The 16,259-nt window shown below is 32.3% G+C and overlaps 1 protein-coding gene across 1 annotated transcript; it reads right to left on the bottom strand.

The window, feature by feature from the left end:
* Positions 1–8,998: 8,998 nt before the first annotated feature.
* On the bottom strand, positions 8,999–11,642 carry GCK72_015995 (uncharacterized protein; the record flags this gene model as incomplete). Its single annotated transcript, XM_053731254.1, has 2 exons — positions 8,999–9,809; positions 11,629–11,642. 2 exons carry the CDS (start codon positions 11,640–11,642, stop codon positions 8,999–9,001), a joined length of 825 nt encoding a protein of 274 aa, XP_053586026.1.
* Positions 11,643–16,259: the final 4,617 nt, after the last annotated feature.

Below are 16,259 nucleotides of genomic sequence, written 5' to 3'. Positions count from 1 at the left end.
ATAACCGGAACTATAACTGTTTTCTATTCAAAACAATCTAAAAATGATTTGCTTAAAACAGGGAAAATATTGAAAATTCATTTTTTAGTTAGTAAATCAAACCATTACTAAAACTGAACATTTCATTGAAAAAAATAACGAATTTTGATAACGACAATGTCAACGGCTTTCAAACAAACTATAAATTCGGACATACGTACTTTTGAATACAAAATCGTCTTGGCGAGCCGAGTTATTAGCCTGACACGCGTCTTATAACCGCGCTCTACAAAAAAACCGGACATTTGAAAACTGAAACATTGAATAATTGTATATCCAAATGTACTGACAAAAAGGGGAACAAAAAAAATGTTTTTTTCAATAATCCCATTACTATAAAACTAGCTTCCTTAACTTTATGATCTACTAGAAACAGTAACAAGAATTATAGTTCTCTGACAAGGGAAGTCCTTGGAGACGCCACTTTCAAACGATCTATAAATTTGGTCTTAGGTATTTTCAACCACAAGGAGTCCATTTCTGCAGTCAAAACCTGCTAAATGTGTCTGTGAGCCGAGTTATGAGCTCTCAAACTATTCATATGGTTAAGCGTTTTTTCATGGAATGCCAAATCGGTCGTATATACACCACTGCGCGGTTCAGTTTCTGTTTCGCAGCGGTTTACCTGTGTTTGTACGTTGCAAAAATATGAATATTTTGCGTAAACTACTTGTAGATTTGGAATTACACGTGAAAAAGCTTATTCGCATGAAAAGTTTGAGAGCTCATAACTCGGCTCGCAGAGATATTTAGCAGGTTTTGACGACAGAAATGGAATCTGCGTAGTCGAAAGTACCTATAAAAAAATTTATAGGTCGTTTGAAAGTGCCGTCTCCAAAGACTTTCCTTGTGAGAGGGATCAGTGAGATTTAAAGTTCCCGAAAACTCATGATTATTTTGAAGCATTAACTTTTTTGAAAATGGTATTTTTGCCCAATTGATTACTGTTTTTGATGAAATAACACTAAAAAATATAACTATGAAACAGTGAAAATATTGGAAATGCATTTTCTAGTCTGGTAAATCAAGATTTCACTAAAAGCTGAACATCTCATTAAAAAAATAGCAAATTTTGAAACAGTGATTTTTCAAACTAAGAGAAGTTAGATGTGGCCAAGAGCTCAATCTTTAAATCAATTTTTAGATTATCCACAAAAATTAGTGAACTATTCTTGAAACAGTTAAAAAAAACTTTGAAATTTTCATAAAATAATTTAAAAAATCACAACTTTAAAAAAGTCGTTAGGGAATCGAAGTAGCAATCTCACAAAAATCTAAATATCCGTTTCACATGAAACAGTAAAAAGTAAGGATCCATGGATGTTCTTTGTACTGTCCTTAGCACAGCACATGACTAGTAAGACACCCCTCCCTCTGACCCTTTGTTCTCTGTGTCTTATGGTCCCTTCCTCCTATTTCTCCTCCCCTCCGGTTAACAAGGACTGAGAAAGATGAGATAACAATGGTAGCCAGGTCAGCAATTAGAAATGTATGTACATAACTACAGTAGTCGCAAGCTTATCGCCTCACATACCACAATTAAGGTACACTTTTAAAGTACAACTTTTTTTGAAACAGTGAAAAAATGGGATTTTGAAACAGGCTCCGCCTCCAACACAGGAGTCTTTGCACTTTGCTCTTTGCTCCAGTTTTTGGACACGGAGCTTAAAATTAAATTCAAAATCCATTTTTTCCTGCTGTACTTGTTGTCTTGTCCGGGCAACCAAGAAAAATGAAATAGGCTCTTGACACGTCATCAACTAAATGTGTACTGTGTCCACCAGCTGCCAATTATTGTTGCGTCATATGACGATTGGTATATGGCCTACGGTCAGTCGATGGTAACTGCCTATCTAATCTTGACACGACATCATTAGGGGTGGCATGGGAACCAGATGTTCAATAGGATATTTGCAGGGGTGATCAATTTGTTAATGCAACTTGAATAGACTTTCTATAACAGGACGCCAATTACTAGGGATACATTTTTTTGGTAATGATATAGTATTTAGTTGAAACAGTAAGCAAAGAAATAACTAAAACTCAATGTAATGGAATTGAAATTGGATAAAACCTTCCTACTAATGATTTGAAATAGTACAGTTTCGGTTTCAAAAGAATCCCTGAAAATTGTATATGTGGTAACTTAGAAAATCAGGTAAACCTTTCTCTCTCACGCTTTTAACTTAAAAATTATCAGAGTTCTATTTTTTGTCACAAATTTGAAGCATTACTGAAAAGTGAAATATTATGGACAATAATGCACTGCAATTTGAAAAAAGGTTCTCAAATTAGATAATGTATTGTCAATAACCAAGCAGTTGCAGTTCTGAAATAAGGGTGAAATTTGAAATGAGTAAAGTTTTTGTAACTTTTTTGTCAAGTGCTAAATGAAAACTGGAATCTGGAATAGTGTCGGGTGTCCTATAATTACAAAAACCAAAGAACAGCATTGTTATAATAATAAACTCGATAAATCACATTTCTACTAATCTAGAGCTTCTACCAAACATTATTTTAAAAAGTCTGAAACAGTGGGAATTTGGAGAATGTGACAATTTATGGAAAACTGATGTAAAAATGTACGAAACAAAATAATCGATGATAGTTGAAACAGTAAAACATTAATTTTTCTTTTTTTTTTTAAACCAAAATTTCGAATGCTGTCTTTGCTATGAATCCACAATAACATTTCCACGTAATCTTTGACGACTACCTTGTAATAAACTGATGAAGTTTCGTTTCTAATTTGAAACAGTGAAACAATTATTTTCAGGATTTTTTAAATAACTCCAGATCGAGATTTCTTATTTTTCAAACATTTTTTGTTTTTTTCATCAATCATAAAAAATGAACTAGTGTCTTTTGATTAGATTTCAATTTCAATGTATGTGATTTACAATAAAGGCACCCAATAATTAAAATATAACTTTTCAATATCTAAAATAATTATGAAACAGTAACCAAAACTTTCAGACTTTGATGTTGAAATGAATGTGTTTTGAAATGGATGTAAAATTTTTATCAGTTAGAGTAGGGGCCAACAGTATGAACTAAGTTTTGTTGATTTCTTAAAATTTTTATGAACAGAAACTGAAACAGGAAAAAAAATTTGACAAAATATACGCATTGAATCAGGAACCTATTTTGAATACGAAATTTGATAACACTTTAAAAAATAAAAATAAATAGTGAAACAGTGAACAATTCTTCCGAAAGTTGGAGTACATACCACTGTACACTACCATTGGGTACCAGAGTCACTTTCTGAAACTTTTAACACAACATTTCAATTGCTTTTAATCTAGAAATATAATACTTTGATACACAGTAGCTCTTTTTTTCTAATACGAACAAAGATTAAAATCCAACAGTAGAGAAATATCAGTTACAGTCCTGGTTAAAAGGCTATCTATTCTTCGGTGGTTTTCAATTAAACATGACTAAATTTGAGTTTGATAATGTATTTCGGTGTGTTTCAGAAAAAAATGGCTTAGGCAACCTGTGACTTTCAAGAAAGTGTCTTTACAAAAAAAAAGGTCAACTACAAAAATAATGTGATATTTTTGCTCAGTACAATCCATGCAAAATACAATTTTTTTTAAATAAGAGTGGTTGATTGATTAAAGTAAAAAATATTTTTTTACTTTTGAAACAGTAAAATTATATTATTTTGAATTATTTTGAGAATCATGAAAATTGATTAGTGTAACTCCAGTCAAGAGACAAAAATAATTGTGAAACAGTAGTTTTTTGAAACTTTTTTTTGTTATTGCAGCACCAGCTTCCTTAAATTTGTCTAAATTTATGACTAGTAACTGAAACGGAAAAAACTCAAATTGGCGTCTTTAGTATGCTTCTGATAGTTTAAATGCGTCACCTTGAATTTAATTTTTTGCAAAAAATCATGTGATATGTGCCGACTATCCAAGTTGCAGTTTCAAAAACAAAACGCGATCGATTGATTGAAACACCAGCTTGAAGAAAATACAAATTAATCATGCATGGTAATTGAAACAGGGGAAAAATAATTTATTAGGTTGCCAAAATTTTTTTAAAAGTTTATATACCGTAAAAACTGTATTAGAGCGACATGTCGCTCTATTTTTCAACCGCCTCTCAGAAAATTTTTGTGGTTTCAGAAACTCACTAAAGTTAAACGGAAAAAACTTTTTGAAAGTTCTATTTGTTGATCTGGAGGTTACTATTCACGCTGCTTCTAATCAGAACCAAGAAAATACACTGGGATAATCATATTCATGAATCCTGAGTATAGATGGGTGTCGTTCTATTAGAGGTGTCGTTCTATTAAAGGTGTCGCTCTAATACAGTTTTTACGGTATATAATTTTTTTTAAAATTAAAACCATAATTCCAATTATATTATCTGAAGCTGGAAGACTCACTGCTCTGTAACTAAATGTAGTGTTCATATACGCGCGAAAAATAATCGTGATTATTGTAAAATTACCAATTTTATTTTAGTTATTTGTTTGAAACAGTGAATAACTGACATCATACGATACAATAATTAGAACAACCTGTGCCACTTTTAATAATTTTATGAAACAGTGATTAAAATTTCAAGATTGGTTTACGAACAGTGAATTAATTGTTTTGACTAAAACGGTACCGAAAAAGTTCGAATTTTAGATGTTAACCGAATACTGAATCTCTTTTTTTCCAAACTTTGGGATTATTTGAAACAGTAATGGTTTTGCGTTGAGCTTGGTAAATCTAAAAATTATATTTTGCTTTAATTCTCAAGAAAATTATGGAAAATAGAAAAAAACTAGTATTATGTCGAACAGACAATTTTCAATAAAGTGAAAGTTGATTGTATATATATTCATGTACATCTAAAGAGATTTGACTAGTTTTTGCTATTACAAATATTATATTGATTACAGACCATAAAACTATATCAATAGTGGTCGAAGCTGGGAACAATTAAACGAGTATTCTAAAAGACATCAACCTTAAATCATTTAATCATCAATCAAATTAGTGAAGCTGTGAGATAAACATAAAGAAAGGAAATGCTCGAAATCAATAGTTTTAGAAATAACAATTAATTTTGAAACAGAAAACAAAATTTGTGTTTTATTGCATTCACCAGAGGCTCAACGAATAAAAACTGAATCTCTAAGTTTTAGTTTTTGTTTGAAACAGTATTTATAAAACCGCTACCATGATTGCCGTTTGAAAACTTTTCGAACCGTTCAAAATGTGTTGAAACAGTAGAATAATTGTGGAAATTAGGATGTTTCACTTAAAAGTTAAAGTTGATCAACAAACCAATATGTATTAATGGAAGTCGGAATGAAAACTTACTGCAAAAAATCTGAAACAATAATTTTTATGAAAGTTTTTGTATTGCTCAAATCATAAAAAGAGAAAACACCTATGTAGGGATAATAGCAGTGGCCAAGCAGTGGTCTAATTATAAATGTTTTATTTGAAACCGTGGAAAATTGAAAAATGAATGTGATAAAAATTTTCAACAGTCAAACCCAAGTTTAAAAAGTTTTTTTCTGTATAAAAACCTTCGCGAGATTATGAAGCATTGGACTTTCCCTGATTGGAATGCATTTATTTCAAAAACTACTACTGCACTTTAATTAGTATTATGAGTAATTACTACGGAGCTAAAGAATGTTTCACAGTTTTATCATTCTTATTAACATGGGAATGACCCAGGGTGTAACGCTGGGATTTCTTTGATATTTTGGGAAATAATAGCCCTTACCCCAACTAAAACAAAATAAAAATCTTACGTGCCCCTTTCGAGTTTCCAGAGAATGGCAGGCACAATTCCATTTTTTCGAATTTTTCGAGTTGAGTCACTTCGAGACATCGTAACTCGGTTCATTTAAGAGCAATCTTTTCAAACTAAAGTGTAATCGCAAGATAAAGACTAAGGCTCCATAAAAGTTAACAGACTCATGTTTCCAGCTGTGACTCCCGAACTACTATAAATGAAAATGTGAAAATTTGCACTTCTCATGAAATCAGAAAGTGGTCATTTTCGAAAAAACGTATTTGGGAGACCATGTCTATCCGATTGCCAGTGACAAATACGGTATATATACGTATTCAAATATATGGCTCGCCTTTCATTCCAGAGACTTTTTTTCATTTTTTCAGTCTAACTTCATGTATGTTTTTTAAGTATTGTGATAGCCGTCTAACACAAAAAACTGAGAATTCACCAAAACGCGCTGAGTTTATTTTTAAGGAATTGACGTATCCCTATACATGAAGTTAGACTGAAAAAATGAAAAAAAAGTCTCTGGAATGAAAGGCGAGCCATATATTTGAATACGTATATATACCGTATTTGTCACTGGCAATCAGATAGACATGGTCTCCCAAATACGTTTTTTTCGAAAATGACCATTTTCTGATTTCATGAGAAGTGCAAATTTTCACATTTTCATTTATAGTAGTTTGGGAGTCACAGCTGGAAACATGAGTCTGTTAACTTTTATAGAGTTTTAGTCTTTATCTTGCGATTACACTTTAGTTTGAAAAGATTGCTCTTAAATGAACCGAGTTACGATGTCTCGAAGTGACTCAACTCGAAAAATTCGAAAAAATGGAATTGTGCCTGCCATTCTCTGGAAACTTAAAAGGGGCACGTAAGATTTTTATTTTGTTTTAGTTGGGGTAAGGGCTATTATTTCCCAAAATATCTAAGAAATCCCAGCGTTACACCCTGGGTCATTCCCATGTAAGTATTGAAACGAAACAGTTAAAAAAACTAACTTGAACATCGTGAAACTGAAACTGTCCTATACGATTCAGAACTGCTATACTTGTTTCTAATACTAGTTAACATTATTTTGAAACAGTGAAAAAATATTTTCTACAAAAAAAAAGAAACTTAATATTCAACAAAGAAAATTAGACTCAAAACTATTAAAAAAGACCATTAATTCACAAAAATCAAAAGATATCTACTTTTGCTGAAACAGTAAAAACTGTGTTTAAAACCGAGAACTAATTAATTTAAGATTTAGCTAAAAACCGTAAAATTAAGGTAAATCTTCAATAATTTAAAATGAACTCAACATTATAATTGAGAGAATAAAATCAATTCAACATTTACAAACTTTTTGAAACAGTGAGTAAATTTTTTTAATATAAATGTTACAGTTAACAAGGAAAACGTTCTTAATTTTCACCAATCGATGTTTACCGCATTGTAGAAAAAACTAGTTTTCCTGCTACAATTTTGTTATACAGTACCAGACAAAAAGGTATCAACTTTGGCTGTTTTCAGTAGAAAATGGCCAACTTTGACAGTGTGTCATGGTTATACTTATTGTCCCATCAAGTGGATTTTTAATGGATCATATAGATTGAACGTAGAGCTACATTTTTGTAGTTTACAACTTTTCAATAGCACCGCTCAGTCTTGAGATATAACGCTTTGAAGTTGAAGAGAGGCCCAGACAGCGAGACACTCTAGCTTCTCTGCGTCTCTCCCCCTCACGCTCATTCACGCGCTTCACTTTAACCTACCGTATCTCTTTACGTTTTGTAGCTATCAAAAAGTTGTCAACTACAAAAATGTGCCAAAATTTATGAGGATCATTTTTGTAGTTGGCAACTTATTTATACGAACACTCCCTAGCAAGTTACATATCGACAAAGTAATTTCTCCCTTCAATCGACCAATTTCAGTGCAAATTAGTGCGATTTTTGAGCTGTTTTCTTAAAATGACCATAACTCTCTAGGGAGTGTCCGTACAAAAAAGTTGTCAACTACAAAAATGGAGCGCTACGTTCAATCTATATGATTCATTAAAAATGCTCATGGTATGATATTCAGAATTGCTATGGCACACTCTCAAAGTTGGTCATTTTCCAAAAAATTTTTGAAAACAGCCAAAGTTGATACCTTATTGTCCGGTACTGTAAAACAATGAAAATGACTTTACTATTTACTTATCGATGTTTACCGCATTGTAGGAACAACTAATTTTCCTGAAACAGTGAACAATTTTGTCTCGAAAGTGTGGGAGATGTAGATCAACATAGAAATAGTAAAATTCTATTAGAAAATCGTCTGAAACAGTAATCAAAAATTTTCAATGTGTACACTTTGTTTAAAATCCAATCAAAACTTTGTGTTATAACCCTGCAGATTGTTTGAAACAGTAAAAAAAAAACAAAATTGACTACATTTTTACTTTCGTAAATCTTGTCATTGCTTTTTATGGAAACTATTTATTTATTTTTGACCACTGATAACATAATAATCATAATTTTAGAATCTAGACAATTTTCAGATTTATTTGAAACAGTGGAAAAATTTTTTTTGGAATTAAACAAAATTTTCAAAACTTTTGAAGCTCGAACTCCAATAAGAAAGCAAGTTTTGAACTTGATGACCTAGAAATTTACATTTTCGGATTTTTAGGCCACCATCCTTGAAATGCTCCAAAATTTGTCAATATGGGGCTCAAAACTTTAGAAATTTCTTTAAGAATTCGGTGGCCTAGAAATTGAGATTTTGAGAATTTCTAGGCCACTTTCTTCCTGTTTTTTAAAATCCACATCTGTTGAAGCAATCAAATTTTTTGTCTGTCTGTGTGTCGTGGTGTCTTGACACTCATAAATCTCTAAAATTTAATTTAATTTGAAGAATTATCATAAAACGAAAAATTAGCAACATTTTAACTAGCAACACTTAAAAAATTTCGCTGAAACCGTAAATTTTATATAAAATTTCAAGTCAAACGTTCAAAAACTTCAATTTCAGTCTGTCTGTGTGTCCACATATCCGGATGTCCATAGTTTTTTTTCAAAATCAAGTTTATTACAATCCGATCCTTAAATTAAGAACAAAATCCAACATTTACAGAAAAAAATGCAATCCCTGAGATTCGGGAGGTAAATTACCCGTAATAAACCCAAAAATTTCACAAAGTTTTCACAAAAATTAAAGAATTTCATGCTCTAATAGGAATCCTAAACCGTGTCGGTGGGAATCTTTGATTATACCGCTCCTCAGTGACATACAGTACCCCAACAGTTTGTCCATCAAACACCAATCCATCAATCCGTTTGAAACACGAAGTCGAGTCTTGAAAATTGCGAAATTTCACGAAAACCATGGCGATCCGCGTGTCCACTGTGACTTTATGCCAAATGTACGGCCCTAGCTTCTCTTTTATCGATTGATTGATACGAGTGATGATCTCATGCATTGCTAGACCGGGGATCAATGCAACCATCCCACTTATCTTCACGTAGATCGTTGGCGCCTGGAAATCCGGTGGCGTTGGGTCGACATCCGGATCCAAATCCCCCCAACCAGTTGGCTCGTTGACAGGGAGACTCACATAAGCGTCATCCTCATCGTCCACATAAGACCATAGCAAATCATGAGTCTCGCGGTGTCGATGACAATGGTAGCGCCACGTCGCCAGACCAATCAATGCAATTAGGATAATTGCAGGCCAGTAATTACTTAAAAACCAACAAATGAATTCCGCGGCTTGAATAGTGGCATCTACTGAGTTGAACATCGCATAAACCGTCAAAGAAAATATTGGGGTGTAGGTGTTTACTAGTTGTAGAAGGAGGTAGATGAACCAGACACCCCAGATGGTTTGTAGGGCGTAACCGATGTCGAAGTCGTAGGTGTACCATTTGTAGAGACGGCGGAAGGATTGGATTGGACGGTGGATGAGGGTGTCGAGGAGGGTGTCGAGGAAGTGGAGGAAGCGGTGGGTGTAGTTGCGGGTACGGTCGAAGAATCTGGAAAAGGGGCATTAAATTTATTTTTTTTCAAAAAAAAGTTCTTTACGTTTTTCGGTCAAAATAGGGACCTCATTGTAAAATGTCAGTGTAAAATGTCAGTGTAAAAATAAACAATTGTCACTGTAACTTGTTTCTTGGTCATTGTAAAAATTGTCGGACAAAAATTGAAGTTTTTTTTTGAAAATTCGGTGTCTTTAGTAGTTTTTCCCGCATTTTCTGGCTCTATTGGTTGTTTTCAATCGAAAAAATCCCTTTTTTCTCGGATATTGACCGTTTTTAGGCCCTATATGCGGAATTTTTAAGCTGAATTGAGTTTAAGTTGCTGAAAACAGTAATCTAGGCGTTTCAGACCGTTTTTAGCTTAAAAAACTGAAATTTGCACGGTCCAAATAGTAACCGTCAGTGTAAAATGTCAAAAAAATTTTCATTTATGTTTTTACTGTTTCATGAATTTCAGAAAATTAAGAAATTCAAAATTTTGATTATTCGACTTCCAGAATACTTATTTTCACTGTTTCAAAAAATACTGCTCTAACTTTCAGTCTGGGCACTACTGTTTAAATTCATCGACTATTTCTAGGGTTTCAATTTAAAATTCTTTTGGAAAAATTTCAATTTTATTACTGTTTCAAACTTTTTTTTTTCAAAAATACCCAATGTTTTTGATACTGCAGAATAGTTTTCGTTTGTTTTCAGTGATTTATATCAAATTTTTTTCAATTTTTCACATAATTATATATTTAATTACTAGTTGTTCCTTTGAGATGAAAATTCGAAAACTTTTGCACATTTTTTAAAATGTTTTCGGCTTTGTGTAACAAAATTATCTACTGTTTCAATAATTTTTCTTATCAAAATTAAGTTTTATACAACGTTAATTCCGTATTTCGCACTTTAAGTACACGAATATTCATATTCGAATTTTTAATGTTTCAAGTAATTTTTTTAATTCAATTTTCACAAGTTACAGTCAATCTTGTACATAGTTCTATTGGTTTCAAGTTTGCAATTTTTTTTTACTGTTTCAAAAATTATTTATTCCTATTTTCCTATTCTATAGATGCATTATCGATTCAAAACTATTATAACATTGCAGAAAATTCTAAGCTCCGCCCATTTTTAGCGACCGAGTGAAATAACGGAACACATATTTAAAGGCGTATTGTGGTCTGTTGTGATGTTTTCATATTTTAATGTATGAGTTTCGGTGAGTTCATTTTCATACTTCAAGAATTTTTTAATTCGGTCCACAACCCGCTGAGAGCGAGCGCCGGAAAGTTTGGTCATTGAAAGGGTCGCAGAAAATTGGGGGCCGTGGCCTAGAAATTCGAATTCGGAAACGTTGATTTTTTGAATTTTGACGGAATTTTCGATTATTTTTGTTGTATTTCTTCCTTAAATTCGATAGAAAACGGCAAATATTGATAGAAAAACACTAAAAACTATCGAAAATAACGCCAGAAATAGCATAATACTGAAAAAAACCAACGGAAAGTTTGGCCAGCGAGAATTTTCTAGAAATTTTACTTCTGTAAAGTTGTTTTTTCAGTATTCTGCTATTTGTGGCGTTATTTTCGATAGTTTTTAGTGTTTTTCTATCAATATTTGCCGTTTTCTATCGAATTTAAGGAAGAAATACAACAAAAATAATCGAAAATACCGTCAAAATTCAAAAAATCAACTTTTTCGAAGTCGAATTTCTAGGCCACGGCCCCCAATTTTCTGCGACCCTTTCAATGACCAAACTTTTCGGCGCTCGCTCTCAGCGGGTTGTGGACCGAATTAAAAAATTCTTGAAGTATGAAAATGAACTCACCGAAACTCATACATTAAAATATGAAAACATCACAACAGACCACAATACGCCTTTAAATTAAAAATTTTGATTCATCATTAAGCACCCTGGGAACCAGAAATACAATTCAAGACATTTCCAAAATAATATCTTTTTAGATTTTAACTCATTTTTACCGTTTCAAATTAATTTTAATAACATTTTTTGGTAAAATATCCAATTTGAACTATGCTTCAATAGAAATTTGATTCTGGTTAGAATTTCTAAGGTTTAAAACTCTTATTTACTGTTTCAAAATGTGTTTTTCCAATTTTTCTTACTATTTTTGATAATATTGCGGGAATGTAGTTGAATTTTTCAATTGAATATCACAAAAATATTGTTACAAACATGTTTTTATTTCAAAATTTGATGTGAGTCACACTGCTCCAGTATTAAATATCAATTTTAGCATACTTGCAACGGGCCGGGCCCGAAGGCCCGGCTGAAAAATTTGAACTGAAAATTCGAATTTTTTTGAATTTTTTCCCAAAAATGTCGAATTTTTGACTATACTTCAGAATTCAATCAAAAGATAGTTATGCATCAAAAAATTGAAATTTTTAATGTAAAATTTCAAAAAAAATCAAAACATTTGGTAAAACATAGGTACCTTTTTTTGAAGCCGGGCCTTGAAAATTCTCTACCGGCCCGTAAATTTGCAAGTATGATTTTTAATAATTTCAGTGAGCTTTTTCACAATTTTTTATTGTTTCAGAAACTGATAACCTTATAATAATCTTCACTTATGTATTAATTTCAATTATATGTAATTATGCTATAATTTTAACAGATTCAGTCTGAAACCAAGTTTTAAAAGATGAATTTCTCGAATTTGTCCAAAACTTTTTTTTACTGTTTCAAATCATTTCTTTTTAAAGATATCAACAAGCTATAATTAATACTGTACGATTTATAGGTAGCAATTTTTTTGACTGTTTCAAAATTTGGTTTATTTTTAGGAAAATAGTACTCACCTCCGCTCCGTCCCATATCTCACAATTCTCCGCCCCTGCATCATTTTTTTGCTGTTTCACCGTATCTCTTTGCTCTGAGTCAATCTGAAAATGTAATATGTCATCCAGAAAACCGTAAAACCCTGAAAACAAGACGAAAACAAGACGAAAACAGTGAAATTTGGCTGGAGAGAGAGAGAGACGGAGACAGAATGCGTTATTAGAAATAATAATGTGTTGGAAGCGGAGAGGAGAAGAGGGGAATAGAGACATGAGTGTATTCGGTGTCGGCCCCCTGATTGTGTGTGTGTTTGAAAGGAGGAAGAGGGGGAGAGGTGTATAATATGGAAGCCTATGCTGCATAGCCCCCCTCCCCCTCCTATGAAGACACCGCTTAGCGAGTGAATAGCGAAAGAACAGGTGTTCCTGGTTGTCAAGGAATGCTTTTTTCTTAGTGTTTCAATATTTAACAGAGTTGCGCGGAAGTGATTTTTTCTAAAACGGAAGTCGGAAGTCGGAAGTCGGAAGTAAAATTTGTAATCCCGAAGTCGGAAGTCGGAAGTGAAAAAACGCCCGGAAGTCGGAAGTCGGAAGTAGATTTTTTCGCAAAGATTCAAAAACTCCTAGAAAAAGTTCATAAAATTCGCGAAAATCAGTGGAAAATTAGTTTTTGGCTGAAGAAAAGCTCATTTTCTGTCTTTTTAGACCATTTTTCCTTCTATTTCTGCGAAATGTACTTTTCCGAAATCCCACAGTTATGGAATGACGGAAGTCGGAAGTAAAATTTTGAAAAAATCGGAAGTCGGAATTCCGCGCAACTCTGATATCTAATTATGATCAAACAGTTGGTTATAGAACAATGTTGTCGGGAATTCCGACTTCCGACTTCCGGATAAGGAAAGTTACTTCGCACTTACGACATTTCATAACTTTGGAATTTACGAAGAGCAGAAGTCCTTGGAGAAATGGTCTAAAAGGACATAAAAAAGGATTTTCACAGATTTCCCCGAATTTTTTGATCTTTTCTCTCGGAGTTTTTGAACTTTTGAGAAAAAAATCAATTTCCTACTTCCGACTTCCGGATAAGGAATGTTTTTACTTCCCGACATCTCTGTTATAGAATACTAACAGAATTTTGAAATTTCTATGAAACAGTACTTTTTTTTGGAAATGTGAACATTTTTACTGTTTCAATGACTAATTGAGAAAAAATTTGTTTTCAGTTAACCAATGCATTATATAAGGATTATGAAACTATACATAATTATTGAAATATGAAATTTTTTACTGTTTTAGTGAAAAAATAAGGTATAATACTTGAATTGTTGTGTCAATTCGTAGTCAATTGCCGAATGGAATCAAATTTTACCAGGTTCACCAAAAATCGGAATTTAAACAAAAATTTTACTATTTCAATGACTAATTGAGAAAAATAGATGGTCTAGATAAACCAGTGGTTACATAAGACATAACAGTACATAACTTTTGAATTGTAGAGTTTATTTTACTGTTTCAGTGAAAAAACAAGGAAGAATTCCTGAATGTTGGTTGTAATGAAAGGACTTATGCTACTGTTTTCGAATAAGATCAAATTGTACCAGGATCACCAGAAATCTGAATTTTTACTGTTTCAAAGACTATCTTTGAAAATGAAAATGTATTATTTTTTAATGACTTATCTATAAAAATCAGGTGGAAATTCTTTTTTTTTAATGTTTTAAAGAGAAAGAGATGAATTTTTGTTGAAACAGTGGAAAAATAATTATGGGAAAAATAACAGTGAAATTTATCCCGTTAGCGAGTAAATAGGCAAAGAAAATATGCTCTTGGGTCAAGATCAAAAAAGCATACTTGTCAACCGGGCCGAAACGGGCAGAAACGGGCCGGCTCGTAACTCGCTTCAAACTGGGTCTTATGAGCTGAAAAATATACCAAAATGTAGATCTCAGCGAGGTCTATCTCTGTGACCTACTACGGGCCGGATGGCTATTTGTTATTGTGCCGCGGGCCGGGAAAAGGTGCCAAAAAACGCTAAAATGGCCAAAAAAGCCTTTCTAGCCCGGCCCGCAACACATTAACGAATAGCAATCCGGCCCGTAGTAGGTCACGCAGATAGAACTCGTCGAGATCTACATTTTGGTATATTTTTCAGCTCATAATATTGAGTTTGACGCGAGTTACGGGCCGTCCCGTGTCGGCCCGTTTCGACCCGGTTGACAAGTATGCAAAAAAGGTTTTTACTGTTTCAATGACTAATTAAGACAATTTGACGTTTTGGATGAACACAGACTGAAAGATTGAACAGAAAATGGAATAGAAAACAAAATTCAAAATTTCGATGAAACAGTACTTTTTTTTGAAATGTGGACATTTTTACTGTTTCAATGACTAATTGAGAAAAAATATGTTTTCAGTTGACCAATGTATATGGAACATGCGTAATTTTAACTATACATAACTTTTGAAATATGAAATTTTTTTACTGTTTCAGTGAAAAAACAAGGTATAATACCTGAATTATTGTAGTAATGAGATACCAACGGTTAAAATAACTTTGAAAATAAAAAAAAAACGATTTTCAATTTTAACGGAATACCCACTTTGGCTATTTAAACGAATTTTAGGTGAAACAGTACAAATATTTTTTTACGGTTTTAGTGAAAAAATAAGGTATAACACTTGAATTATTGTAGAAAATTTGTGTTCTATTGCCAAATGAAATCAAATTTCACCAGGTTCATAAAACCTGTTTCAGAGACTATTATGAAAAATAAAAATGAACGATTAGATGGAAAATGTCTAAATTTGGCTGAATTTGGCAAAAATCGTGTTAATTCATTGATTTTTAGGCTAAAAATGTGTAAATTTAGCTTAAAATCGTGGTTTTTAATGCTTTCTAAGGGGAAAAATGTCCAAATGAGGTTGAAGGAATTTGGCTGAAATTCCAGGATTATATCAATTTTTCGGTGAAAATTGCGTAAAATCAACTGAATTTTGCTGAAAACTGTGGTTTTTATTAATTTTTAGGGTAAAAAATGTCTAAATTTGGTTGAATTTATCTGAAAATCGTTGTTTTTTCCGATTTTAGGGTGAAAAATTTTACTGTTTCAGAGACTATCTTTGAAACAAAAATGAACGATTATTTAATGCATTATCTATCTAAACTAAATGAAAAGCCTAAAAAATGTTTTACGATAGAAAGACACAACGGAAGACTCATTTAGACTATTTGAATGAATTTTAGTTGAAACAGTGAAAAAACTTTACTGTTTCAGATATTGAATACAGTATATATATATTTGTCAAGAAAGTTATATTGATTTTTCGCTAGGAATGTGTCCAAAAAGCTTCAAAGATCTTATGTGATACAGAAAATAATTTTAAAAAATGAAATAAATAAATAAATTTACTGTTTCATAATAATCTTAGAGATAATTTGAACGTTTTGGAATAGTTAGTCCGCACGCGAAAGACGCTATTTCTGATAAAGTACTGTTTCAGAGATTTTAGAAAGTCTCATAAATTCTATAGGGACATTAGGAACTTCCTTCCCTGTTTTTACGAATTAAGAAACTCTAAATTTGTGAAAAAAGCAAAAAAATTGAAAATTTCTTTAAAAAAAATTATTGACTTCGGATTGTTTTGTGAAAACGTCGG

Source organism: Caenorhabditis remanei, chromosome IV (assembly GCF_010183535.1).
Source record: "Caenorhabditis remanei strain PX506 chromosome IV, whole genome shotgun sequence".
Taxonomy (NCBI): Eukaryota; Metazoa; Nematoda; class Chromadorea; order Rhabditida; family Rhabditidae; genus Caenorhabditis; species Caenorhabditis remanei.
Note: the sequence above shows the minus strand (reverse complement) of the source record. Positions and strands in the feature narration are given on the sequence as shown.